This window comes from Gymnodraco acuticeps, unplaced genomic scaffold, assembly GCF_902827175.1.
Source record: "Gymnodraco acuticeps unplaced genomic scaffold, fGymAcu1.1, whole genome shotgun sequence".
Lineage (NCBI taxonomy): Eukaryota > Metazoa > Chordata > Actinopteri > Perciformes > Bathydraconidae > Gymnodraco > Gymnodraco acuticeps.
Window position 1 is genome coordinate 1,326,302 of NW_022990082.1, and position 27,971 is coordinate 1,354,272.

Sequence of the window (27,971 nt, forward strand, 5' to 3'; positions counted from 1 at the left end):
GATTTATTTGACAGCTATTGTTAGTTGTTATTTAAGTTCCAAATGACAACTAGATTAACCTATACAAAATGTTCCAATGAAGGTGTTGTTATGAGCTACACCTAGTTGCGCAGAAACATGTAATTGCCGCTTAATGCTCACCCTGTGAGCATCAGTGATTATACAACAATCATATTATAAACCTTGAATGGGGCAGTCCATTATGACTTTTTTAACGTTTACTTTTAAGCACATTTGTAACAATGTCTATTTTGTATTATGGACATTTGTTTTTACTTTGAGTCTAAATACTTATCTATTAAAATAAATAAAAGGAAGTTATGTTTAAAAATGTTAGTTGCAGGTCTGGCTTTTTTCACAAAACAATAGTAAATAATATACTTGTGTTTCATCAAATTCCCGTAAAATTCCCTAACTCCTTTCTAAGGAGTGTTGTTCCCCAAACACAAAAACAAACCGTGCCAGACACGTTTTTGTTTATCGGTGTACGTGCCCTCGTATCCATGGAGCCTGTTTACCTGCTCTGTTGCCCGGTGACATTTCTCTATGTCGTCAGAGACTGGTCATATCGCCAAAGCAGTCATTTCAGTAATTATTTTTAAGGTGGTAGACAACGGCGTGACAGAGAGTATTCTCTATTTAGGTATATTGCATGGTTAAAAGTCTTTCCTGGCGTTCAGAGAACCACTGACACAGATGGACATCTTTATCTGTTGGAGCTTTGCGTAGGCACATTCTTTCCCAACGACGGGAACACGTTGGGAATTAGAGGCGGTTACTGCGAAGCGAGGCCACCTTAAAACACATGCTGACATGCAGAGAACACTTCTCTCCACCCCTATCCGACAAGTGTGTGCTAAGAAGTGTCTCACCTTCCCGACTGTGCTCATTACCAAGGAAGACGCCGGTGTACTAGCTACACTCCGAGGCATCTCAGGACATTACTGCAACCTCTATTGGTCCGAAGTCTCCCGGTCCGCCGCGTACAACGAGGCACACTGAAGAGCCTACCGGAGAATTACTGAGGAAAACCTTGTGGATATTCAGGAGTTTGGAGTGTTACCTCTGTTTGGGTTTATTTTACATTCCAAAGCTGGGGGAACATACTGGAACACAACACACTGTAACGCGAAGCTTTAAAGTTTTCGCCAAGATAGTTGGTGAGTACACTTCAATGTGAAGTCTTTCATTTTATGCATGTCATCTGTAATGTCGACAAGTTTGACGCAGGCTGTAGCCCATTGTGTTGGTGGGTTGAGAAATTGATTTGAGAGAAGCAGTCAATCGCGGATCGATAAAAGCATGTTGTCAAGTGATTGGATGAGCCACCTTCCATGTAAATGCTGTGGACATGATTAACGTAATAAGGCCAGTATCGACGACACAAGAATGTCACTGTTATTGTACATTATAATTAGTACCTGACAGCAAGTCGTTGCTGCTGTTGTCTTTTTCGAAGCAAATTAGAAACCTGATAAATTATAGTGACAGCCATGCTAAGAGTTTCACAATTACTCTTTATGATTGAGCCAAGAGCAACCCAACGTAAATTCATATTTATAGCAGGTCTTGCAAAACTCTACCATTGTAAAAAGTCTAAAGTATGAATCACTTGTAAGTTTTGATTGGTAAAGTTAATTCCTTGACCACTGGGTGGCGACCGAGTATTTTCTTTGTTATGTTAAAGCCCCTACTTGTTTTGGATGAATGCGTGTAGGTGAACTAAATACCTGCATGGTCCTATTTGTCCCTCTTTGTGTGCAAGTGTTGGTTTCTTTGCTCAGTTTTGTCATCTGGCCATATCAAAATGGAAGACATGAGCTGGTGGCAAGTGTGTATGGTATGTTGAAACATGCAGAATAATCATGTCATGTTTCATATTTGGACATTAGCCTTTACATGTACTTTTTGAAACAGTTACTGGCATATGTAGCCTAATGGCACTCTACTTTCTGTAGGGAAAACTCTGTCCAATGTTTAATTTGCATGTACGTATCACTTCAATAGTGTTGCGATATGCTACCGTGGTATGGTCTCATATTTAGTTCGTTCTATCCTGTAATTTATTATGAATGGCATAAACTCGCCTGCCCTCCACGTGGGTGTGAATCTCGTCTCTCTATTGGCTGAAATTCGCAGCGTCCTGAACTAGCTCTGCTGTGATTGGCTGGTCTGTCTGCGTATTTTATCGATGGTGGAAGTGGGATACTTTGTGACTGTTCATTGTCGATATTTCACTGGAGCTGCGGTGGGTAGGAGTGCGCAGCGAACAGCCTCTCACAACTAACCATATGAGGCTTTGCAGAACACGGACCGTTTGTTTTCTCATACAAAGCTTGTAAAAGCAGACAAAACACCGCGAGGGATTTATATTATTTTTTACTAGTCCTCTTAGTTTTAGTTTTAAAGGTAACCGTGGCGTGTTTTTGCTGACAACATACTTGCGTTTCTGCCTGGCATTTACACATCTATGTAGCATATAAGACTTTTGCTTGCAACAAAGAAAACGATCAAACAAAGAGAAAAGCATATGTAGTAGACTTTCCTTTGGGAATATTCTCATGATACCGACGAGAGAGATACGGACCGGGTTTTATTGTGACTCTTGGAGAGCGAGTGAAAGAAAGAAAGAGAGAAAGCTCCCTGAATGCTGCCTTTGATTTGCGAACAGAACAAGGGACGGTAGTCGGAGCGGAGGATCTGCGTCACCCTTCTCCTCCTCACCCGCTTCATACCCGGCTCTGCTCGTCTTGTCTCCCCCTCCCTGACTACAGGTTATCGGATGGACCAGCACCCCAGCGCCCGGAGCTGCACCAGCCGCGGGGCTTCGTCCTGCGAGGCCGTCCCGACTGAGCCCTCCATGAATCTGTACATCCACTCCACCACCGGCACACGCTTCGAACTGTCCCTGCCCCAGGAGGAGACCGTGGATGGACTGAAGAGGAGGCTGTCGCAAAGACTCAAAGTACCAAGAGAGAGACTCGCTCTGCTGCACAAAGAAACGTGAGTAAACCGGACATATAATAGAATGTCTTTACTCTAAAAATTGTACCCTTTTTATGCATGGTTCTTAATAGTCTTAACATTTACACTTGTGTCCCGAGTGTGTAGCGGTAGTAAACGCTGACATCATGAGCCACATTGTTATCCGCAGTTTACAATGCGCGTAAACCGAGTTTAGGTGCGTACACCCCCCGGGCCTGCAGTGATATGCTTTAATCTATACTTCGGATGTATGCGTGGCCGAGCTCCTGGGGGCCTCAGAGACAACCTTGGCTGCTTTTGGTCATCAATACATTCAAGGAAAACCACTGACCATCGGGACGCACAGTATTGGAATTACGCATACGGGACGCACCGGTCACTGGAACAGTATCGACGAGGCAATCTGCAGACTTGCATTGATTCATGCCTCCTTCATTATAAATACTGAAGCCTGACTGAATTACTAATGCTGAGGGAATCAAACATGTTAAACATTAATGAGCGAAGTGACTTGCTAGTCTGTAATTTATTTACTCTGCTGCAGCACAGGTATATGCAGTACAATGTATTGTTTACAGTTGACTTGTTACTGTACAATGGGAGGTGGGTGTATCCTGTTCTTGGGTGTAAATGTAAGTGTTACATGGTAATAGCTGGTAGCTTTGGAAGCAGAAACTCCTTCTTTCTTTCTGAGAGGTATGGGCTGCTGATAATAGCACAGGAAGGCACTGCATGCTGAGGCAAACCCTTTATCATTCAGAATGTACCAAAACCTACAGTATTAGGCGGTTCCCAAATTAACCATGCTCAGGTTAAATGAGATGAGAACAGTGCAGGTGGTGTTATGCAAGAAAAAAGAGGTAGGCTTTAGTACATGCAAACAGTCGGCATTGCTTTTCAGACCCCTTCCCCTCCCACCCATTGTAATCACCCAATAAATCACATCATCCTTTAAAACCTGAAACCCCCTTTTCAACCCCCCCCTGTTCCCCAAACTGTAGAGTTACAGCACATCTTTGCTGAGGGTCTTTGTTCAGTTGCATGGGGTGAGATTTGGGTCATGCATGTACAGCAGGCTGTCCTATAAAACCTTCACTAAACTAATCGAGGCAGTCAGTCAGACGTGTGTGTGGTGTTGGTGCTTCGTGACCTACAAGAAAATACTATTTCCTCCATTGTGGAGCACACATTCCTTCTCTGCACCAATATTAAATAGTGAAGCCCTGGGAATGTATTACGTATCAGATTTCTTCAAAATCACAGAGAAAGCCATCATAATACAGTCAATAAAGAACAATAGACTTGCAATGTCAATAATAGCTGCATGTTGTGCTGTTTATCTTTTCTCATAACTCTTAAAGGATTCTGGTTTCATAGTTTCTGCTCCTCATTTGTACAACTCAAAATGGCAAAATAAAAATACTTACCTCCACTTAGGCAAGTGGCAGTGGGGCCAGATATGCACTGCGAGAGGTTGTCAAGCTCCACTATACTCGAAATTGAAATATGACAGCCCAATCAATACTTCTCTTTCATGGAGCTTTTTACCCACGGCTCTTTTCCAAACTAGTTTTGGATTCTGTCTGCCCCCCTGTCTGAAGGCTATTTGTGTGTCTGAAGAGAGAATATATTGTCAGCCCATCTAATTATCATGCTCTCTCTAACCCTGCAGGCGACTAAGTTCAGGCAAACTCCAGGATCTAGGTATCTCTGATGGGAGCAAGTTAACACTTGTACCAACCGTTGAAGCAGGATTAATGGTAAGGCTCACCTGGCTGTGATTTTATTTAGTTTGCACTCCTCATATCAATAACAAATACAGTAAAGGAACAGTTTTGCATATTTATTACTTTACATGTATGTCTTCTCATATTTGGTTCATTATAATTGATTGATTTTTTAATTAATTGTAAATTATTTTCCTCTCTCTGCAGTCTCAAGCATCAAGACCCGAACAGTCCGTAATGCAAGCCCTGGAGAGTCTAACTGAAACTCAGGTAAGAGAATGTTTCTATGTGTTGATACTGCAATAATGTTGAACATTTAGTATCCTACCATGGTTGCAATCTAGAGAGAGCTTTTAAGCCTTGTGTGTTTGCATGGGATATGGGAGTTTGTAGCTTTGGTTAAGTCCAGAACAACACAGGGACTGAGAGGAAGAGACGAGATGAGCAGGCTGCACAAGCACAAGCCTCTTTGCTTGTCTAATCTCAGCCTCTTAAACAAGCCAAGCCAAGCTAGACATCCAGTGTGAGCTGTTAGGATATAATAAGCAGCAACACCCCTTGTATCCTAGTAACATCTGTGATAGCGTGTGTGTATGTGTGTGCACGCCGCTGCAGGAAGCCGGGGCGGACACCACACAAGAAAGGCTTATTTGTAAGCTGCTGAGAGGACCAGCACACAACACTCACTTGCAGCTCTCTGTTCATACCTTTATCTGTAATCTCTCTCCACTCCTCCTGTATTTCATGCTCTAACACACATTCTCACACACACGCAGAGGCAAGTTTCCAGGAAGTTTGCTGTGGCTGCATTGAGATTGAGTGTAGTCACACTCACTCATAAACATAGTGTTGGATCATCAGATGACAGCCTTCTCTCAGTATTAGCACAGGGTTCCTGGAAGCCCAGTTTTCACATATAGCCTGAGTGGGGCCTGCTCTCTCTATTTACAGTGAAACGGCTCTGCTGAAATACAGTATGCATTTGAGTCAGTTTGGCATGACTCACAGAAATGATCAATAGTGAGAGTAAAGAGAAAAGGCAGAGAGTACTCAGTGCTGGCCGCAGAGAGAGCGTGAGTGAGGCGATAAGGCTGAATGCACATAGGCAACAGTGTGACGTATGAAACACTCTGCAGCTGACTGACTGACTCACACCACTTCCTTTTGTAGCGTTGGGCAACACTGAGATGTACGTAAGTGCACCAGTGATGCGCTGACAACTGATGTCAAAACAGGACAAGATTGTGAAATGAATGATGCATTTGTCCAAGGAATTGTACTATATATTAAGTTGCATTTTGTATCAGAGGAAGTGGGCTGATAGGAGATAGTGTGGTTTGGTATGGCTTCATTCCCTGCTGATCATTTTCTGGAGGAAATCCTGGCCTTGTTGTGTGTGTGTGTGTGTGAACTCAGCATGCGCCTCGTAGCACTGACAGCAGATGATTGCATGTGTGTAGGTGTGTCTAAGTGAACGTGTGTGTGTGTGTGTGTGTCAGAGTGGTAGTGGGCTGGAATCAAGCCTTGGCCACCATTTAGTACATCTTTGCTGGGCAGCCACAAGTGAACGTCATTTTCACCAGAGGCAGAGGGTATTTCTCACTTTGCCTTTCTTCCTGTGTTCTTCCTATTACGGTGTGATTCATCATGAGTCACATTCTTGCTATTTCCTATGAATTTCTGACAGTGCATTACTGTTGCAATCAAATGTATGGGATATTAATTGTAATGCTGCAGTGGGGATGGAGAGAATGAAGGGCAGGGCAAGGCGGAAAGCAGGGTAAAGGTTAAAAAAAGGCACAAAGCTGCTTTAGTGTGTTTTTTATCCAGAGAAATTGATTCCTTTTTATAATTCATGAAGCGGAATGGACTGATATAGATCGCAGAGAGATTAAGGATCTGAGTAAGATTAGAAAATGGGAATACAAAAGCTTTCCTTCATTTCCTCTCCCCCCCCCCTAACTCTGGGGCTATCAAAAATCAATCAATGCACTTAGCTCTTAAAAGTGTCTGACATGACAACTGATATGCCCATACACCCAAAAATAGCCTGTGGGAGATGTTGGGTGGTTGAGGCAGTACTTGGAAGAAGCGGGCATGAACCCCTCACCCCCTCCACCCACCTTCATTTTCTTCATGTGTGAGGTCTCACTTCCAGATCGGGTGTTTTTGCCAGGAAGTGTGTGTGTGTGTGTGTGTGTGTGTGTGTGTGTATTCAAGTAAGACAGGGCTGAGCAGATCGCCTTCTGCCTGATCCTTTATCAGGATTCACAGCTAGCAGCTAGCTAGCCAACCAACCAAGCAGAACATGACAGCTTGCAGGGCTGTTTCAGACTTTTGTGGAGCAAGTAAGATAGACATTTTTTTATGGAAATGGAGCCCCGGCAATTAACGAAATGGGATTCTTTTTCCTTCGCTACGTCCCCCCCTTTTCCTCCTTCTCCCTCTCTTGTTTCTGCTTAACAGCTCTCCTAGGGCCCTATGATTTAAATGTGCTGTGGTCTGCAAGTCCGGCTAGCTGCTTCTATTTGACCGTGATGGCTGACTTCTTCAGCAAGGACAATTCCTCCTGTCATCTCACTACACTTTTTGCATGACATCTAAGCTGTATTAAGCCACTGCCTCCTTGCAACCCATCAAAATACAGTTGCCTGCACTACTCTCATCTCATTCTGTCTGCTAAATAGAGGCTGTGTGTTCAGCTTACATGTACAGTGATGCACAGACGGACGGACAACACACGCCAGAATTGAAAGGATATATTTAAGAGGATTGAGGATTGAGTTCAGAGAATGAGAAAATGTATGATCCCGGTAGTAAAATGAATGTATATGCAGAAGACAAGCAGTGAAAACGAAATGAAAGCAATATTCATGATTTTCTGGCCGTGTAGACAGTGACATCAGCTCTCCATCTATTGATCTCTGTATTTGACAGAAAGAAAAAGGATTATGCGTCCCTCTTAGCACACAGGGACTATTTGCTCATTGATGCACATTGATGTTAGTATAAAAGCCAACCAGGCAGGAAGGCATCACCCTTACCATCCCCCCGTTACCCTTCCCCCATGCAGCCACCTCTTTGTTCCTGTCTTAAAGCATGAGCACCAAACCTGCCCAGCTGACAAACCCTCAAACACACAACAATGATTGAGGGTCACCCTTTAGGTTTGTTTTTCCCCCACAAACCCCTTTTATCCTTCATACATCCATGGGCGTCAGCTATACCCAATTGAGTGCAGCTACAGTGGTGCATACAGGTTTTCAAAATCAATCTCAAGCCGGAGCGAGGCTCAGCGGGCTGCAGATTGACAAATTCTGCCTTGAACACTAACACAGATTGCTTTGGGAGGAGGCTGTGTGTTGCCATCCCATATGTCCCCGCGGAATACGCCGTTATGTATCTGCTCTACTTTTCTTCCTCCCGCCGACAAGCACCTCCTATCCTCATCCACTCCCCTCCTCCTATTCTTCATCTAGGTACGACAAGCAACAATATGGCACCGTTTTGTCATTGTGTCTGGAAGCGGGCAGATGGGAAAAAAAGTAGGAACTTACAATCTGTGAGGAGTCACCCTCACCTCATTTCCTCACACTCAGTCTCCCTCAGGAGGGAAAAGAAAGGGAGAGCTTTGCACAAGTTATTCTGTAACATGTCGAGTCGATGCATGTATGCAAGTTCTGTAGGTTGGAGCCAATGGGGAGGATGAGCTCATGTGCTTGGATAACCCACAGTTGAAAGGCGAGAATCTAATGGAAGAAAGGAAATCAACATTTGGCTTATCACTAGAAATGGTGTGTGTGTGTGTGTGTGTGTGTGTGTGTGTGTGTGTGTGTGTGTGTGTGTGTGTGTGTGTGTGTGTGTGTGTGTGTGTGTGTGTGTGTGTGTGGTGTGTGTGTGTGTGTGTGTGTGTGTGTGTGTGTGTGTGTGTGTGTGTGTGTGTGTGTGTGTGTGTGTGTGTGTGTGTGTGTGTGTGTGTGTGTGTGTGTGTGTGTGTGTGTGTGTGTGTGTGTGTGTGTGGTGTGTGTGTGTGTGTGTGTGTGTGTGTGTGTGTGTGTGTGTGTGTGTGTAATCAACTGCGTACCTGTGCATGTCTGTGTGCACGCACGTGACTGTGTGAAACGGCTCAATGCAGATGGTCAATATGTTTCTTTTTCCAGCACTGCACCCTGTAGACCACCTTTATCTATATGCTAGTTAATCAGCAGGATTGACACTACTGGAAACCATTGGAGAGTAATTGTATTGAGGATTTAGGAGTGCAAGGAATTGAAAAATGACTTGAGTCAGTATGTCGGTCAATATGAGCGGAGCTTCCCCCTTTTAAGCATGCAGCTCCCTCCTCCTTCCCAGCGCTGTTGAAATGAAGGCTTTTTATATGCATGCCGTATAAGAGAGAGGGAGTCTTTGCTCTTTGGAATGGTAATTTGTTTTTTTGTTACCTAAATGAAAGCTACAGAAATTAATTTGTTGCTGGATGTGTAAATCAACCCGTGTATGGAATACAAGACAATGCTGAACTAAAGGTCTATTCACTCCCTCTTCATGTAAATCCTGGCCTTGAAAATTGCATTAATAAGCAGATCACGAAGTGTTTTTGCACCTGTGTAATCCCCTTTGTGATGCTTAAACGCACTGTGGGAGGGGGCTGCTGGGCTGGGTGGAGGGAATCAAGGTGTGTTGTCAGGCAATCAAGGGATAGATGGATTTTACAGAGGATTTAATTGTCCTATTGTGTAGATGTCTGTGCGTGTGTGGCAACGTCTATTTTTAATGTCTGTGTGTTTGCTCGTTCAGCGGCCAAGGGAGTATTATTTCTCCATATTTGAGTCGTGACAGTCATTTCCTTCCATTCCCTGGCGATGCTGAGCTTTTGAGATTCAAGTTGCCGGCATCGTGACTACTGGGGCGACTGTGTGGGAGGACGAAGGCCGGGAATGTCACATCTGAGAGCCACCACCAAGGCTAATGAAGTCATTTAGACATATGCTGCTGGTGTAACTGAGAGGCAGGGGTCAGAATACCCAGGTCGATCCAATAAGTCATAGAAAAACATACTGAGGAACGACATAGTGGCCATTCTTTCCTCACCCATTTCCTCTTCTGCATATACATTGTATTCATTGGAAGTTATTAAAGGCATTCAGTGGAGTGAGAGCAGGCAAACAAGTGAAAACGAGGATTTCTTTGCTGTTGCTTGCTTTAAATTGGAGCTAATGCATCAGGGCTGTGAGCTGAGAAGCTTGAATGAGCATGTGAATGTGTAGCTGGTCACTTGTTGGCACAGCAGCAGCAGGAGGAGTGAGGAGTGGCTTGAGCATGAAACCTGATCATCGTGGACTTTGCCATTCTCATCTCTCTCTCTTCAATCAGACGATCAAATTCAACGATGACCAGCTGGTCCTCGCTTGCTGTTTTGATATCAAGCAGTATTACAGACCCCTATCTTTCTAATAGGGCCTTTGAAGAGCCCCCACGGCTGCGTTTAGGATTTGGGGCATGATGCAAGTGATTGATTTTCTCCCCTTCTCCCTTTTGAGAAGCTGTTATTGCATCTTTAGCCGGTTTGTGTCCGCACAGAGACTTATCAATAGTATCCTGGTGCATTCAAAACATATAGGTCGATAGGCGGGTTAATAAGCAGGCTTTTGAAGCGGCTCTTCACCTGGCGGTTGGACAGGTGAGCTGCTGTGTTGGAACCAGATTGGCATCCCTCCCTCTCACGGCTTCCCTCTCTCTCTCCACCCTCCTGTCCCGCCCCCCATCCTCTATCCTCTTTTCTCTGGCACAAAGCGGCTCAGTTGTTCATGAATGTCAGCTCAGTGCTGCCAGCGCTCTATCTTTCCCTCTCCCCCTCCCTCAGCCTCTCTCTTCCTCCCTCACTCCTTATCTCCCTCCCTTAGTTCGCTTAGTGTGCAAAGGAAGAACGACTGCAAATGAGTTCCTTGAACCACAGGGACCCCAATAAATAAAACTGTCAGCCAGAGATGTCGAAAGAAAAAAAGAGGGAAGGAGCCAGAGGCACACTCTCACTGAATATTTCATCACCCACCACCACTCTGACACCCTACCCCCATCACCCCCATCCCCCCCTCACCATCCTTTCTCCCTTCCTCACTCAGGCCATGCACCCCCTTTTTTTTCCTCCTCTATCTCCCCCCCCTCCCTTATCATATTCTCCCCCATCACTGCATAGCAAGCAAAGCCTTCTGCTAAACAACTAAAACAAAATGGTTGATGGCGCCTGCTCTGGGGTCAGTTGTGAGAGAAGTAATTAAGTGGAACAGCTCTTTATCAACACCTGCATGTCACTTTGTCATGGCAGTGTCTATGAAATGTCTGTTTTCAGCCAAACACACCTTGTCCTTCAGGCATGAGCTCCTCTTCTCTTTGCATAGCCTCTGCTGTGTCAGAAAGAGAACAATGAATGGCTGGTTTCTCTCTGTCTGCCTTAACACAACAAAAGTGGGGCCCTCTCCTCCTTCTCTGTCTTCTGTCTCAAACACAAACCAGCACAGACGGCCATAAGAAAGCCTGCTTCTCTCGCAGGCTGCCATGTGGTGTTGGGAACTCAGTAGGAGTACATTCATTTTATCTTGGTGGTTTTGAATAATCCACACCAGTCATTATAAGAATAATCAAGCCTCCTCTCTGTTTCTCCTGCTGTCACTCACTGTCGGCCTTCTTCTCTCACTTTCTCTCTCACACACACACACAGGAACAGAGGGATGAAGCAAAGGCCCTGTTCAGACTTGACATTAAATGGTATCTTAGATGATTGCTTCATAGGAAAAATGAAGAATTCTCCGCAGGATTCAACATATCTCCACAGGGTGAACACAAATATGTCCACCCTGTGTAGGAGAAAATACTCCTACACAGTGTTTATAAGCCAACTCAAAATAACAAATTGTAAAAGTGCCCAAACAGTTTCTTCACTGTTAAAATCAAAAGTTAGCATGAAGGTGAAATCCAATTGGAGGCAGTAACATAAAGCAGACTCTGATGCCAGGTGTGAACTGGACGTTGACACAGTCAGATTGTAGAAACAGAACCATAGACAAATATACACTCACTTCCCAGGGGTGCCCCCGCAGTATTTCTCCCTCCTTTTAACTAAACACTGGCTTGAAGGTCTCCCTCAGGGCCTCTGACTTTGTAACCATGTTCGTTTGTGTGTGTGTTTCGGATTTGCAAACTGCCGACTCATTATTTGACAGCTGTCAGTCACAGACACAGTCAGCATCCCTACCACCCCCTCCCTTTTCTCTTTCTTTCTCTCCCCCACACCCACTTTTGGGGGTCGTCCTCCCCCGAGACCTCAAACAGACACAACCATACATCTTGTCTTAGTCTTTGTGCACAGAGTTTCTTAGAGCCGTCTCAGGTAGCACCCTGCCCTTGTTCTCCTCCTCACTTCCTGTCCCGTTCTGCTGAGTTTATTGTCTTACCAATACAGGGTGATAATGGGTGTGGACTGGACCATCAACAGGCCATTAGTGGCTGACTTAACACTGAGTTCCTGTTTATCCTGCAGCATCCTTTATGCTGATCCCGGCCTCTTTAGCTTTTGATTATTTACATGTTGAAAAGCAGCCATCAGATCACCCCAACCCCCCTCGTCCTATCACCTGCCTCTCCTCTCCCTCGATCTTCTCTTCCACACCATGTCAATACCAACGTGCAAAGGTCACCCTGGCAACAGAGAGGCAGCGGTCGATAGAGAAATAAATAAGCAGAAGAAAATGGAGAGAAGTGATGGAGGGCAGAGCCTGGTGATTCACAGGGTTAACTACAGGCCAGCCTCTCACAAGCACACTCCAAAGGCTGCAGGGTCTAGGGGGAGTGAGACCTCTGCTCTTGTTTGACGTCTTTGTATGTGTGTCTCTTTTACTTGTTTTCTCAGCTTTGTCATTATTCCTTCTCTCCATCTCCCGTCCTCTTTGTGCTCTCTTACCCCCTTGTGTAGCTTTGCACTGCTGCTCCGGTCTTCCTGTTTCCCCCTCCCTCGTGAGTCTCTGGGGACTGAAAGGCACTATGGGTTGTTGAAATCTTTTTGGACAGAGGCGTCACTTTGTATTTGCCACTCTGGTTGTTTCAGTTTGCTTCTATTTGGGGAGACCTGGGATGTCATGCTGAGTCTTCAAGACCCAAAGAAGCTTTCTGACCCCCGTATGACTCTCATAAGAGAATAAACACTCTTACACATGCACAGGCTTAAGCAGAGAGTAGCAATGCACAGCAACAGAGCCACAGGCATGCGTCAGGGGGACAAGAGAACTTTTGTTGTTTGTTTGGTGTGAATCCTCCGGCCAAGTCGTGACAACTCTGCTATCCTGTGTGTGTGTTTGTGTGTCCATCCGGGCCACGGGTGGGACAGCAAAGGCCTCCACACTTGGCTCTTATTAGTTGTTGCCAGAGCTCCAGAAATGGGCAGCCCTTCCAGATCCGCCGCGGACAATCGGCTATTCTATGTTCGAGAGGCAGGCGGGGTGTATTTCCTGGACGTGGGACTGATTTTTCAGGCCCCGGGCCAGACAGAAGGGTGGCCTCTGTCTCCGAGTTGAATGACACTGCTGACTAAGAAGGGACTGAGGGGCAGTGGGAGGCAAGCGAGAGTGGGTGCTATTTGTGTGTTTTCCAATAGGTCTCCTCATCCACTGCTCCCCACAGATGTAAATAGGCCAGTGTTACAGAATAGTGATTGATTTCATTATAGGCTAATGTGGTGTGTCGGTGTCTCTGTGAGAGGGGGAGCTCAAAGCACTGTTGTGTGCATTTTAACTGCCAACCATGGCGCGGATTGTTCATTTATAAAAGATGAAGTCAATATGCTTTGGCTTTAAGTACACAATCTGGATGCAGACTGAATTTGCAATACCATTGCGCCAATTAAGCATGAATGTTTTGAAATGTAATTTTTTGGCACTTGGCAATGCTGTGTTGGTGACCTTTCCTGTAAAAGCGCATGAACTTAACTCAAATTCTCTTTTGTCTACCTGCAGGTCAGTGACTTCCTGTCCGGCCGCTCCCCCCTCACTCTGGCGCTGCGTGTCGGTGATCACATGATGTTCGTGCAGCTCCAGTTGGCGGCGCAGCAGTCCGGCGGCCCCCAGCTCCAGCACAGACACGTCATCACCCGGAGCAACGCCGACACCGCCACGATGGGACAGCCCACTGGGCAGCCTCGTGTTCCCCACCCCCACTCCCACCAGCATCATCCACATCCCAGCCCCCACTTGGCCCAGCCTCCCCCCTCTTCCCCAGTCTCCCCATCCTTCCCGCTGCCCTCCACACACAACCAGCCCATCCCGCCCATGTACCACCAGTCGGTCTCCTCCACTCACTGTAGCCCCCCTACTCCCCCCCCTCAAGCTCACTCCCCTCGTCCGTCAAACATCCCTGGAGGGCATTTCCGCTCTCCAGCCCATCACCATAGTCACCACCACCACTACCAACAGCCTTCCTCAAGCCAAACCAGCCCTGACGTGGGCCAGGCCAGCCCTGTAGCCCCGATCCTCTGCCCTGAAGTAAGTTCCAAAAACATTGTCAGTCAACTTCCAAGCATGCAAAATCTCACAATAATATACTATTCTACAAATAAGGTGGTTGGAAAGCTTAACTCTGACACAGCTGATGTCATCAAAGGCACTTAGCCCTCTCATGAATGAACAATGGAGGAGGTGGGTTATGGCTATTTGACCCGAGGGCCATGCACACAACTAAATCATCCTCCATTTAATTGATTAGATTAGTGGGATCTCATGAAGGTGAACCCGTGGTTTACTCGGGTCTGGAAAAGGTTTGCGCGTGGTGTGTGTGTGTGGGTCCAAACCACAGTGCACTTAGTCATCACTGGAGTGCAGTCTGCACACACACACACACACACACACACACACACACACACACACACACACACACACACACACACACACACACACACACACACACACTAGGACGGGCACAGCATCCCTATGACCCTATGAGATGTACAGGAAAAGGGGGGAAGAGGAACAGCTTGAGAGACAGAGATTCAAACAGAGGCAGATTTAACGATCATAGTCGATTTTTTTTATGGGAAGACTAATCATCATTGACCTCAGTGTTGTCAGCCATTGATCATTAACCTTTGAAACCCTTTGTTTAACTTTCAATAACTCCAAGAACAGCTAGCCAGACGCTCGAACAAACACACTTACTTACCCGTCTCCAACAACCAAATTTGCTGTTTATACTTTCTCCACCTCCCCCGAGCTCCAGCCTATGGAAAGCAAATAAGAACCAGATGTCAGTGGACTTTGTGGGAGAGATGGTTCACAACAAGAAAAACAGAAACACAGGCCAGTTTATTAGGGAGAAAAACGGAAATGGATATTCCTCATTAGGCTTTCACATGTGTAACACACACAAACAGAGACTCTCATACACATATTATTTTGTTCTTTCTCAGGTTTGAGGTAACAAGATATACTCACTTTTTTTTAGGGCTATCTATGTCGAAAGCTCAGGTTTCTTGCTTTCCGTGGTTTCCTATATTAACCAGCACAGCATAGGCTACTAACATTGTGCAAATAGTGTACATCCTAATGTAAAGGTCACTAACCCATGAAGGTCTCCTCAGGACAGAGCTTATATCCTATACGTTTTTATAAGTCAGCAGAAACAGCTCACAGGTTAGGCATGAATGTCATTTGATGAACTGCTTATGTAAAGTACAGGATGTGACTGTACAAATGTGTTCTTTTTACACTGCTTCTCTATGCTCTGAGCCCCACTTTATGCTATTCATATTTTTTTCTTCCAGGCTAACTGCAGCCCCAAAAGCTCCAACAGTCCCAACAGTCCCAACATCCCAAACAGCCCAAACAGCCCCAACATCGCAAACACTCCCAACAGCCCCAGCGGCAGCGGCAGCGGCAGCAGTCCCTCAACACGCTCCCGTAAACCGGGTGCCATCATTGAGAGCTTTGTCAACCATGCTCCCGGAGTCTTCTCAGGGACCTTTTCAGGTGAGGATACTGAGCTGCCATTTAGATGTATTGCTGGTTTATCCAAAAACCCTGCGCACAGTGAGATCCAGCTGAAAGCCTCTTTTATTAAACCTGCATGCTTCACAAAAACACATTCTCCTCTGTCATTCTCCTCCGGGTTTCTTGCCTTAAAATCTTCAACTTTTAGGTTTTTTTAAAATGAAAAACGAATCTCTTGTAACACTTTTCATTTATCTTCCTCCCTCTCTCAGGCACTTTGCACCCTAACTGCCAGGACAGCACTGGGCGTCCCAGACGAGATATTGGTACCATCCTGCAGATCCTCAACGACCTCCTGAGCGCCACGCGCCACTACCAGGGCATGCCCCCCTCCCTCACCCAGCTCCGCTACCAGACCGGGTGTGGTTCGCCCACCACACCCTCCCCCTCGCCGCCTCCTTCCCCCCAGGTTGCTGGCATGACGGGCCTCTCTGCCAAAGCTACCTCTGTGCCCGCCAGCATCCCCATCAGCCCTCCTGCTACTCTTCATCCGCTGGTGCAGTGCCAGAGCCAGATCCGCATGTGCAAACCCCCTGGTGAGTGACTCCACACCACACTCCCACTGCTCATGCAAACATGTCAGAAACTCAACAGAAACACACTCACACACACATGGAATGATTGTGCATCCCTTGAGGCAGATGGTCCTGCAGTTGTTCCTGTGTGTGTGTGAAATGACTTTAATCTAGAATTTGTCATTTTACTGAGTTTTTCTCTTTCAATTGTACCCTAGTGAAGAATAATCGTCATACTTTCTGTCTCTATTCCCATCGCTCACATGGTTTAGCTATCATTTCTGTTGGGATTATTTTATCCTCCTTGTTTAAAATACTGACAAAGCAAGAACAGTCAGATTAAAGAACAAAAACAGTCATACATATATCTCTCCTGGGTTTTGTAGCAGAGGGGGAAAGAGCTTGTGTTGCATCCTTAGTAATGCAACACAAGCTTCTCCAAACCTGTTCAGTCAGGCTTCACTTGTCAGGAAGCGGAGTAGGTTTACCCCTTCAAGCCTGGGCTGGGCTATGTTTAGATTTAGATTAGGCTTTTGGTGATTTTACCTGCCTTTTTTAAAGCAGGTTTGCCGCTGGGACATGTACGGGCTGGGGCCAGACAAACCCAGACATACCCGTGCCCAAGGGCTGGGCAGGTGCTGTAGTGCACATGATACCATTTAGGGAATGGGTTTTAGTGTTTTAAAACCTCCTTTCCTTGCAGAGACACAGGATGTGGAGTGTCAGACAGATGTCCAGAGCTGATAAGATTCAGTCACTGTTGTAAGGTTAGCCTGGCTGTGCTGAGAGAAACAGCATTGTCCTCTGCCGCCTCCTTATCTCCTGTCAAGGAAATCGAGCTAGCCTTTGGTGAGCTGCTAGTAAATGTTGTTGAATCGTCTGGTAGGGAGGGGTCCTGCAGTACAGGGATTAATGTTTAATGTTTTCTTTTGTTTCTTAAAGCAAGCACATACATTTCTATTGTCATGATCGAGCGTTGTCCCTGGTGTCGTGACCTTCAGATGCAAACAGTGGAGTGTTTTAGTTTCAGCTGAATACAGATAGACCGGGAATGTCGTGTATTCCTGTGCGTCACCCTGGGTTCCCTTACAAGTGTTCAGTGAACAGTTGGAATAACACATGCTTATTTAGCTAACTCAGGGAAGACCTTTCCTTCACTGCCCCCCCCCGCTCTTCCCCTCTTCTCCCACTCATGTCATCTCTCTTCATCTCCACTCAGCAGCCCACGCCGCTGTTTCCCCCATTTGCTGTCCAAAAACAGCCTTGTCTGAAAAATCCATCTCTCTGTGTCTTCCTCCCTCTCTTTCCATGTCTGTGTTGTGCATCAATACAATGTCTGTGTTCATTTGGCCTTTTAATAGACAGATTTCATTCTGAAATGCAGCTCTGAAAATAATTTGCTTTGTGAGGCTGAGGGCAGGGAGAGGAGGACGTGGAAGAGTCTAAAACCACAACACTAAGCCTCCATTAATCATATGGGTGTTTATATCCTGTCCATCAGACTACCGACGGCCCACTGATTAACCAAGGGCAGTAAAAAGAAAGAAAGAATGGCTGAAGTAATAGCCTCTCTAATGTCCTTTTTCCGACTTAACTGCCTACGTCCAACTTCCTGCCCACAGTGTTCACTTCCAGAAAGTGAATGAGTAACCCGTTCAACCAAACACACTCAAGCTCACTGAGACAAAGAGTGTGTCGTTGTGTTTGCGTGGACAGAGGCTGCTTGCCTATCCCGTCCACATGGTGTCCTGCTCTTATCAGCCGACACCTGATGGAGGACTTACTGGACTTAACACCGCGGCTTAACTCTGCTTCACAGAAACCTGTCTTCATTGAGCTATAGGAAGAACCCACGCTTCTCACATGCCTAAATATGTGTGTGTGTGTGTGTGCAGTCGAACTCGGGTTGAAACGGCCTCTCGAAAATGTCACATAGCTAGGCCGTCTCCTGAGAGCCTTTACCCTTTCCGCTGCAAGTTCATGTGCAAGGGGGAGAAGACAAGCGTAAATAAAAAGCTTGAACGTACTCACGCACACACTGGCCGACAAATTCCTGGTTAAAGTCTACTTGCTTGGTTTCATGGCTTTGCTGAGTTAGGGGATTTGTCAGCCGAAGTCTCGAGTTGGATTTGAACAGCAGGGCTTTAGCGTGGCCTGGCAGGCTGATTGTTAGCTAAATTCCTTTACTGAGTAGGGTGGACCTCCCCGGCACCCCCCTCTGGCCCTTCAGCCCCCTGCTCAGCCAAACCCATTGTGCAGGGGCTGCATACAGGGCACCAGGCTGAGCCATTGTGGGTCAGAGATGGGGAGGGCTATTGGATTATAGGGCTGGCTTTTAGTCCCACTCCCACTGCAGCTGCCTTAGTTCAACGCAGAGAGGGGCAACGCAGGGGCAAAGTTAGCTCTGAAAGCTTCTCCGGCACCCCCTTCCACATCCCTTCCTGTCCTCTTTAGATTTGTCAGGTCATGTTAGCTTCTGCCGGCGGGGATGGGGAAAGCCGAGGGAGATGGGAGAACGAGGGAGACGCCAAGAAAGATCCTACGGCCTCATTGAGTCCTGTATATGAAATCTTGTCCTGCTTCCTGAGTTCTCCACACTGGGGTTTGCCACGACACACCCACGTGCACGGGTAGCTCCGTGAACACCCCGGCGACACAGCGCAGCACAGAGCTATCTAGCAAAGCCAGCAAAGCACATCAGGTGCCCTTTCCTTGTCGACAAGGAGAGGGAGAGAGAGGGAATGCAAATTAAGTCTAAAAGTCATTGAAGAGCTTTTGTCCCTGCAGGGCTGTCAATGCCCTTTCGCTGGCTGTCAAAATGTTCATAATGCTCAACCTGAGCAATAACAGTTTATGGCGAGTACGGCAAATGAAAGTTGTAACAAGCAGTAGCGCTGACCAAAGTGACTAGAACGCAACACACTTGTTTACAAAAAACACACTTTATAAAGTCAGGCAACACTAACCAGGCTTAGTTTGATTCTGTGTATTTGTGCCTTACTTTGACCATCTGTTCGCTGTCATTGATCATTGTGGAGAGCAGGGAGACGTTTTGTGTTGTATTATAGCAGATCAGATGGAATCAATACATGGGCTGCACAGGTTTTCATGTCCGACTATCACAAGTAGAATCATAATGAAAAATACGCCGGTAAAATGAGCCGGCGTAGAAAACGGTTTAGCCTATGCCACTATAGGATAGCAACAAGTAGTCAAGATAGTAATTAGCTTCCGTTGCTATGCTAACATCACCCATTTTATACCAGAGAAACTTTAATAACAGCGTTGTGATGCCAAACAGCGGGCAGCGCTGCAGCGGTCGGTAAATGACGCTGAAACACATTAATAAACAATGAACCACGGCACTCTGGAGAAAAGTATAAGGGTTGAGAAGTAGTTATTTAATTTAATCTGGCTTCGTATGATTCAAAACAACACGATCATCGACCCGACGCCGTTGGGGAGAAAATCAGCGACGTCAACGGTGACGTCATGACGCAGCCGTGGCAGCACCAGTCGGGCTCTGGGCGTGTGAACAAAGCGGGGTCTGAAAAGAAAAACCGATTCCGAACCAGAAGATCACCAGCACGGAGCTAGAAGGCGAACCGCGTTGGTGTGAAAGGGGCAATAGAGTTGTTTACCTGTTTGCATTGAACCGCCATGATTTGATGGTTTAAGATCCATCAGTTTCTGTCTTTACCCAACTCATGCATTTAGATCATGCACTGTGGAACTACTACTTACTAAACCCCTTCACCTCTGGACCACAGATGTTCTCCAGTGAATGTAACTGTCGATATTGTCACGTACCAATATGTAGATAATACTGATAATGACCACAATATTAGTTTTGCCCATATCAATAAACCATCAAATGGAGACTTGGCAACATTGGAGGAAACAAAGGCTGACTTTGCGGCATTGTGATTTTCTGTCCTGTTCTTCCTCTCTCCCTTTCACTACCTCTTCCCCTCTGTCCACACCTCCCTCTCTCCCCCGGTTCCCTGGATGCTGAGCAAACACAATGTTCTCTCTGCAAGATCACAAGACTTATCAAGGCAAACAAACAAACAACAACACTAAGACAACTGCAAATGAAGGCCAATCTTTATACAATCAATAAAAGGAGAAGCTCCTTTAATCTCCCTGTGCGTCCTGCACACTGCAGTGCTCCTCCCTTTCTATCTAGCTCCATCCTCTGCTTCTCCTACACACACCCACTCCTCCCCCCCTACCCTGTGCTCCCTATCTCAGTCCTTGCTGTGTTGCTGGGTCGGGCTCAAAGGCAAGGAAAACTGACTGACGCATCGATTATTCATAGATCACCCCTTTTTTCTCCCTCTCTCTCTGTTTTTCTTTGGCTTTCTCTGCAGCGATCAGAGTATTTACAGGCGCTGTGTCAAAGTCTTCACAGAAGAGAGTTCAGGATGGAGATTTGGTGTGATTGACATTAAGGGGAGTGGTTAAAAGGAGAGGAGGAAATGGGTAGACTGCTCTTTCCTCTCTGTGCCCTTGACCTGTCTGCTGTTTGATTTCTTCCACTGAGTGTTTCCTGGAAAACATCTGGGTTGTTTATCGGACATGGATTTCCTCCTCTCATTCCCTGTCTCTTACTCTCTCTGGGTCCTCCAAGGTTATTGCACTTACATCAAAATGTAGTCTCTGCATCCACTTTGGGCCAGCCTTTGTGTGTGTGTTGTGTGTGTATAGTCTGTCCTTCTTGGCCAGCCCTAATAATAGTCCTACCGTCATAAACATAGTCTGGAGATCCTTGTGGCCAGCTGTGTCCGGCCCAGCCGCCCAGGGCTTCGGAAGTGACGCTGATGAATGACCACACACACACACACACACACACACACACACACACACACACACACACACACACACACACACACACACACACACACACACACACACAAACACACCAAGTTTAGTGTAGCTCCACATTCTCAAAAAAGAAGTTCCCTTAATGGTGTGTGCAAGATCATAATTGAGTGGACTACCCTGGTGAGATAAAGAGACAAACTGAGACAGTGTGAAGGCAAACTGTACCAGACAAACAGATTTTGTACGTAGGCATGTTTTGGCTTTGTGCCATTTCATTGTGCATTGCCATATTTCGACACAGCTGAGGGGCGGTTTGGCTTGTAGCTGGAGAGAGCAGGGGAATAAGGGGAAGAAGGAGGACCGGAGGGGGAACAAAGCCTTGTGGCAGCGTGTGTGGATGTCACATGGAGCTGAGGCAGTGGAACAATGGCTCTAAAGTAGGAGAACCCACCCCCCCTTTTGGTACATCCCCTGTTCTCAAGAGATGACAGGCTGCCCTCACACACAACGAACAAGACATCTGGATGCACACACATACGTTTGTATCAGGTCAGAACACATTGGCAGGAAGTGGAAAAACCCGGTCTGTGTGTAGTGAGTGTAATGTGAAGAAGTATTATTTTCTGTCAACTCTGTGTCACTCTTCACTTCCTCTCTTCTCTCAAAAAGCAGCATCAAGGCTGCTTGATGGCAGTTTGGTTCTTTAGTATGCACTGCTAGACACTGGTGAATATTTATTGCTGGAAAAAAAGGCTCTGCACTGCTCGATAAGCAAATGAGGGAAAGCGGTAAATTAAGCCCACACAGAGTCCGGAATTCATTCCGATGGGGGGGAAGAGCAGAGGAGGGCACAATCGATTCGGAAAACTGCCACCTACGGTTAATCCTTTGCCCTCCATCCTTTTTTTTTTTCTTTCTATCCCCCTCGCCCCTGAGGGAGGAATTCCTTAGCCCACATCGCCGGCCCGACCCCCAACTCCCCCCCCCCTCTCTCCTCTCGCCTCCTGCTTCCCGTTCTTCACACTGCCCCACCTAGCTGTCTCTGGGGAGACATGGGGCAAGAGCTGGGGGAGGGCGGAGGAGGAGAAAGGGGGGTGCGGGGTGAAAGGAGTGGGGGTAAAAAGAGAGAATGAACGGGGTGTTGCGTCAATGAGCTGAGAGTGGGAAGCTACAGCTATAATAAAGAAAAGAAAATAGCAGAAAAAACCCAATCTCTCCCCGTCTCTCTCTCCGCTTACAATTTCCATTCGCTTGCATTTTCTATTGAAAGCCAATAGCGTTGTCCTGGGCCCGAGATGGATGGCTGCACTAGAGCTAAGGTTTAATCAATAGGTCTTTTTAATTTGCCATCGATCCACGTTAAAAGCTACTGCGGCTGTTGCTGCTGTTGCTGTGTTTGTGCCTGCGTGCACCTGTGAGTGTGTGTGTGTGTGTGTGTGTGTGTGTGTGTGTGTGTGTGTGTGTGTGTGTGTGTGTGTGTGTGTGTGTGTGTGTGGTGTGTGTGTGTGTGTGTGTGTGTGTGTGTGTGTGTGTGTGTGTGTGTGTGTGTGTGTGTGTGTGTGTGTGTGTGTGTGTGTGTGTGTGTGTGTGTGTGTGTGTGTGTGTGTGTGTGTGTGTGTGTGTTATCTATATATGCAGGAGTCTATACATTGTGTATATTTTTTGTGTGAATACATCATGTGCTCCAATGAGGATTTGAGTGTCAGTGTGTGTGTTTGTGTGTGTTCTGGTGTGCAGCAGAGGCAGAGATGGTAGCTGTGCCTCGGTTTATTGACATTTTTGCGCATTATTTAATTATTTAATTCCCAGACAGATACTAATGGTGCTGACTAATAGATTGTGGTTGCCTTTTCCTTCCTTCCGAGCCCCCGAATATAAGTATAAATGGAATTAGGCTTGACTCGCCCACTGTAGGAAAGCATTCGCAGTGCAATGCGAGGCGTCTCCCTTGAGACCTGATTCTCCTATAGGCACATCAACAGCTAGAAATGCACTTAGCAGCACATCCAGTCACTGAGGCATGTCATCTACAATTATGTGCGCAGATATGATAGGCAGCTATTCGTATTTGTCCTCTCCGGCTTGTGTTTGCATGTTTTCGCCCTGCTATTGGTTCTCAAGGAGATTCTGTGTCTGAAGGTCTTCCCACTCAGCGATAAGGGGATGAAATGGCACTGAGGGGGCTAATGATGCTCAGTGGGGGAGGTTAGGCACGAAATTCTACATTGTGCACATGGTGTGTATCAGAGCCAAGGGAATGTCAAGGATGTGTTGCTTTATCTGCTGCCTGCTAGGAACACACACACTGAAGCACATATAAATGTCCTTAAAACCTTTTTTTTGTTAATTATGCTCAGTGTACATGCAAATAGAAATACCTGACTGACAATCTTTCCCCTTCCTTTGTCCAGGTGACCGTATTCGTCAGACTGAGAATCGCGCAACTCGCTGCAAGGTGGAGCGCCTGCAGCTGTTGATGCAGCAGAAGCACCTGCGCAGGAAGGCCAGACGGGACCAGCGCGCGCCGTATCAGTGGCTGCCCAACCGGAAGGCGGGACGCAGCAACAGCAACAGCAGCATCTCCAGCGAGGGCTCCATGGACCTGGACTTTGACGACTCTGTGTGGAAGCCCGACGTAAAAGCCGACTTGAAGACTGAGTTCGTCATGGCCTGAAAAGCGTCTGATCCCACACGCTGTGGAAAAGATTCGCAAAGCATTGCTTGGGATTTACTTAGAGATATATTTTGATGGATTGGATTGGCAGGAGGTGCCACAGAACTGTGCGGAAAGCTGGCGTCAGATGAAATATAAAGCGTACTTTAATCCCATCCGGTCCTTCACGGTTGACCTTGTGAAAACCACAAGAGAACTTTCTTTTGATTCGTGGATTTGGACAGGCAACTACCAGACTTAACAATGTACAAGACTTTTTAAGGTGTGATTACAGACCATATCTGTACTTGAGCATAGCAGAATTCAGTGGGTGGTGGTGGTTTTAGGTGGGGGTATTTTTCAGATTTTTGTTTCTACGTTTTGTTTTTGAAGCGCACTCTGGACAGCAATGAAGAGATCCACACTGGACTAACTAACAGGAGCACCGGAGGCCTCAGTGTTTCCTCCATGGCAGAACTGCCAAACTATGGATTGTTCCAACGGGCATTCTTATTGATCTCAAAACTCACCAACCAGTCTACTTTTTACCTGTTATGGGGTGGTTAAACCTTCTTTTATTTTTCATTTTGAAACATATTATTATATTTTATAAACAAAAAATATGTAGCATTGTTCACAAAGCATTCAGGTTTTCATATAACAGTTCCAAGTAGTTGTTGATTTGCACATTTTCTTGATTTATAACAGCTGGTCAAAGTGTGCAAGGAGGCGGAGATGGGGCCTGAAATCGATAAAAGAAATGAATATGGAAGTATTGATATCAACCTCAGTGACATAGGGTATCGATAGGAATGATTAATGAGTAAACTAAATACATTAATATTAACAGAAAGTGCTTTAGAGGATTTAAAAATCTTTAAAATGTATATGGAAAAAAAATCTATTTTTTATTTCTCCTATCTGCTGTTTTCAAAAAACAGCAGCCCTTTGTGGCTTTAGTCAAGTTGTTGAATTGCCAACAAATACATCAATTTAATCATTCATTAGCTCATTCACAAATTATAGTCGTCTACTTAGAACAAATTATACTGAAAGATACATTTCATCCAGCCCACTTTGTGTCTTACAGACCTGAATGGACTTGTTGATGGTTTGTAACTGTTTGTGTACATAAATGTGACAATTGGCAAAGGTTTATGAGGGTGTGTGTGTACGTGTGACTTTAGTGTAAATTGATTTAGAATACCCTATGTTTTTGTCCAAGTTGTCCTCCCCATAGTTTCTCAAAATCAAAGATCAGCTGCGGTGAATGCATAGGTCACTAATTTAAATCCCGAAACATCAAATTCTGTTGCTGTACCACAAGTCCTCATAATATCTTTTTATTGGCAAAAGAGGGGAAAGAAGTGGGCTCTGTATCCAGCATCATGATCTAGTGCCTCCACCAGTTCATCTGTTAACATATCAGGTTAGGCCTTTCACAATTTTGCTGCTACACATTAGGACTTCAGATGAAAAAAAGGAAAAAGTGACTTTTATTTGCATGCAGTGTGAATTACACTGATCTTTTTTCTATTGATGGAAGAAAAAAATACTGGTGCTGTGGGAATGAAGGTTAACAACATGCATGAAATTGTGAAGAAAAATAAACAATGCTGCTTTTGTTGGTTAGGTTTTTGTAATTTTCAATTTTTCAATGTTAGAACAACAGTGTCCTGCTTAAGTATTACAAACGCAAAACCAAAACAGATGAAGTTAAGTGTGGACTCGCATCTTGCTCAGCACTGAACATTCCTGTTGTGAGACAATGAAGATGATGATGATGACGAGCAAAGAGCAGCTGACTCTTTCCCCACTCCCTGAGCGCTGGTTTTACCCCCCATGACTCTCAAGGACCCAGACAAACTTTCTTGCCACCTCCCCTCCTCCCAAACTGAACGCCAACCGAGGCTCATGTGGACGTTCTCTGGCAGGGAACTAACAGACCAGCGGATTCTCAGTACTGTCCGTCAAAACCCCAGAGAAACATCCGGTCTGTCTCTTTGTCTGTCTGTGTCTGATCGATGGACCATCCTACAACAATTGCACTCCCACAGATTGCAGTGAGAGATTACCTTTTTGGTGAACCTCATCTTTTTTTTAAGTGGCCTTACCTTTCACTAAAAAAATGAGACACTTGGGGACAATGGGGCGGGAATGTTTTTTCTTTTTAAACTTTCTGTGTGCATCATTGTCGGACTTGTTGTCGTCAAGGCGCCATTTTTGTCACTGAGGACACTGGGCATCTGTTGTTTAGTGCTTTTAGCTGGTGGAGTCTCTATTATGTCAAGGCTTCTGTGCCTTAAAATGTTGCCCTTGCTGTGTCAGTGTCAGATTTAAGCTTGTTTTCATTGGTTGGTACACAGGACTGTAGTATTCACAGCCATGAGAGTTGTAGATGTAAGGGGTAAAGCTTGTTTGAGTGAAACAAAAACGATTCAAAAGTTGGTGTTGTTCCTCAAACATGGCCTTCATCCCATTTCTTCATTGTGTTGCCATGCTTGTTGGTCTCTGTTGTCCTAACCTCACATCCCTCTATACTCAGTCCTCCCACCAACAAGCTGCAAAAGGCTACAAATCTGTTTAACTTATGTTAACTGAGGAAGTTTACACCACAGTACTTAGATGGCAGGAAACAACCCTGAATAAGAAAAGTCCTCTGAGGACTCCAGACTACATGCACTTCCTGTTTCCTAGGATACAACATTATTAAAAGGACAATTTATCCCTTGCCCCTCCCAAATTGTATTTAAGTTTGTTTTGTATATGTATGAAATATAGTCTGTGTGTGCCTCACTTATGTGTGAAACTCAAAAAGATGAAACAAAACAAAAAAGATGACAAAAGCATACAGAGGATAAAAAACAGTATGTTGGTGGAATTTTGATCACGTCATTTGAGTTGCCTGTTCTTTCTTGTAGCCAACTATTGAAAATAACAGGATTCAAGAATACAATTTACAATGTTCTAGCTCTAGACCGGTGTAGCACATGTGTGACTGTATTAATTTATGAAACCAAAATGGTAACTGTGAATTATGTATTTCTTTGTGCATTTTTTAAAAAAGCTGGGGAGAAGGTTGTCGGGACATAGCAGCAGCTGATGCATGTGTCCAAAAAAAACGTTTGTTTTTTTGGTGGAATATAATGGAAACAAAACGTGTTTCCGGAAAAAAGAAAAAAAAAAGATGAAAAATGAAAAAAAAATTTAAATGAAAAAATATATGAATATATTTTTTTTTCTTAAGCAATACATTTCAGTGTGACTTGTGATAGAACATTTTCTTTTTTTAGGTAATAAATAAATAAAAAACAAAATGAGTACATCAGTTTGTCTCCATGAGTGTTCATTACTAGCCCATTCAATAACATTGAGTGAAAGCTGCTACTCAGTCTAATATTTCATGTGGGAATGTGTTTCATAAGGTAACATGAGTGGCATATGAAAATGTAGAGAAGCTTGGAAATGTATTGATGAAATATGTAATTGATGATAGATCTCAACCAACACAGATGGCTGAGGGGTGGTCAGGGCTTATGAATGGATTATTGTGGGCCTGCTCATGGAGGCCTAGGGGCCCAAGAGGTCTGGGAGCTGTAAAACAGCCAAAGGACACCTGAAAGTCAAATATCTCTATCATTGTTGAATAGAAATCAAATATATATTTTCTAGACTACAGAGTGGTGCAGGAATTAATCCTTAAACTTGGAAATGAGTTAGCATGTTAGCAGGGGCGGCGGGTGCTGTAGGCTAGGGAATTAGCCTTCCCAAATATTTGTGTCACTGCATCCTGGTAAAATACAAATATAATGTATAATGTCTGTGTCTTTGACATTAGCTCTGCTAGCCACCTGTGCCCTGTACTAGGAAGCCAGTTCAACATACCCTGGATATGTTTGAGTAACAAACAAACTAACAAACGAGATCTCGCTAAGCGGTCCTACGACGCTGGTTATCAACTCGGTAAATCAAGCCAGGGTTTCTCTCACCAGCTTAGAGCGCGTTCACGTGAAAGGGGCGGGGTTAGCTACATTTGACCAATCACAAACAGGGACAAGTGTACTGACAGCGCAGCGTCATACTTCATTAATGAAAAGTAAACTAATATTAGACAAATATGAACTTTAAACATCCATGATTTAAACATATAATCCAGGATACAAGCCACAGAGTTGCACTTGCAAGGTGAATACAGAACAACTGGTTAAAAAATAACTAGGCCTACCGAGTGTTT

General features: G+C 45.3%; 1 protein-coding gene across 2 annotated transcripts; it reads left to right on the forward strand.

The window, feature by feature from the left end:
- Nucleotides 1–823: 823 nt before the first annotated feature.
- On the forward strand, nucleotides 824–27,054 carry midn (midnolin). Of its 2 annotated transcripts, XM_034216242.1 has the most exons (8): nucleotides 824–1,160; nucleotides 2,775–3,003; nucleotides 4,658–4,745; nucleotides 4,920–4,982; nucleotides 13,718–14,242; nucleotides 15,517–15,721; nucleotides 15,955–16,278; nucleotides 23,496–27,054. In XM_034216242.1, the coding sequence occupies exons 2-8, from the start codon at nucleotides 2,783–2,785 to the stop codon at nucleotides 23,756–23,758; spliced, it is 1,689 nt and encodes a 562-aa protein (XP_034072133.1). In that variant the 5' UTR covers nucleotides 824–1,160; nucleotides 2,775–2,782; the 3' UTR covers nucleotides 23,759–27,054. The 2 variants fall into 2 exon arrangements, with proteins under 2 accessions (XP_034072133.1, XP_034072132.1); XM_034216241.1 differs by lacking the exon at nucleotides 824–1,160 and having other exon boundaries at nucleotides 2,209–3,003.
- The last annotated feature ends 917 nt before the right edge of the window (nucleotides 27,055–27,971 follow it).

Coding starts and splice junctions, on each gene's coding strand:
- midn (XM_034216242.1), top strand. CDS start 2,783: ATGGACCAGCACCCCAGCGCCCGGAGCTGCACCAGCCGCGGGGCTTCG. Junction 3,004..4,657: donor GCTCTGCTGCACAAAGAAAC/GTGAGTAAACCG, acceptor CTAACCCTGCAG/GCGACTAAGTTCAGGCAAAC. Junction 15,722..15,954: donor CTTCTCAGGGACCTTTTCAG/GTGAGGATACTG, acceptor TCCCTCTCTCAG/GCACTTTGCACCCTAACTGC.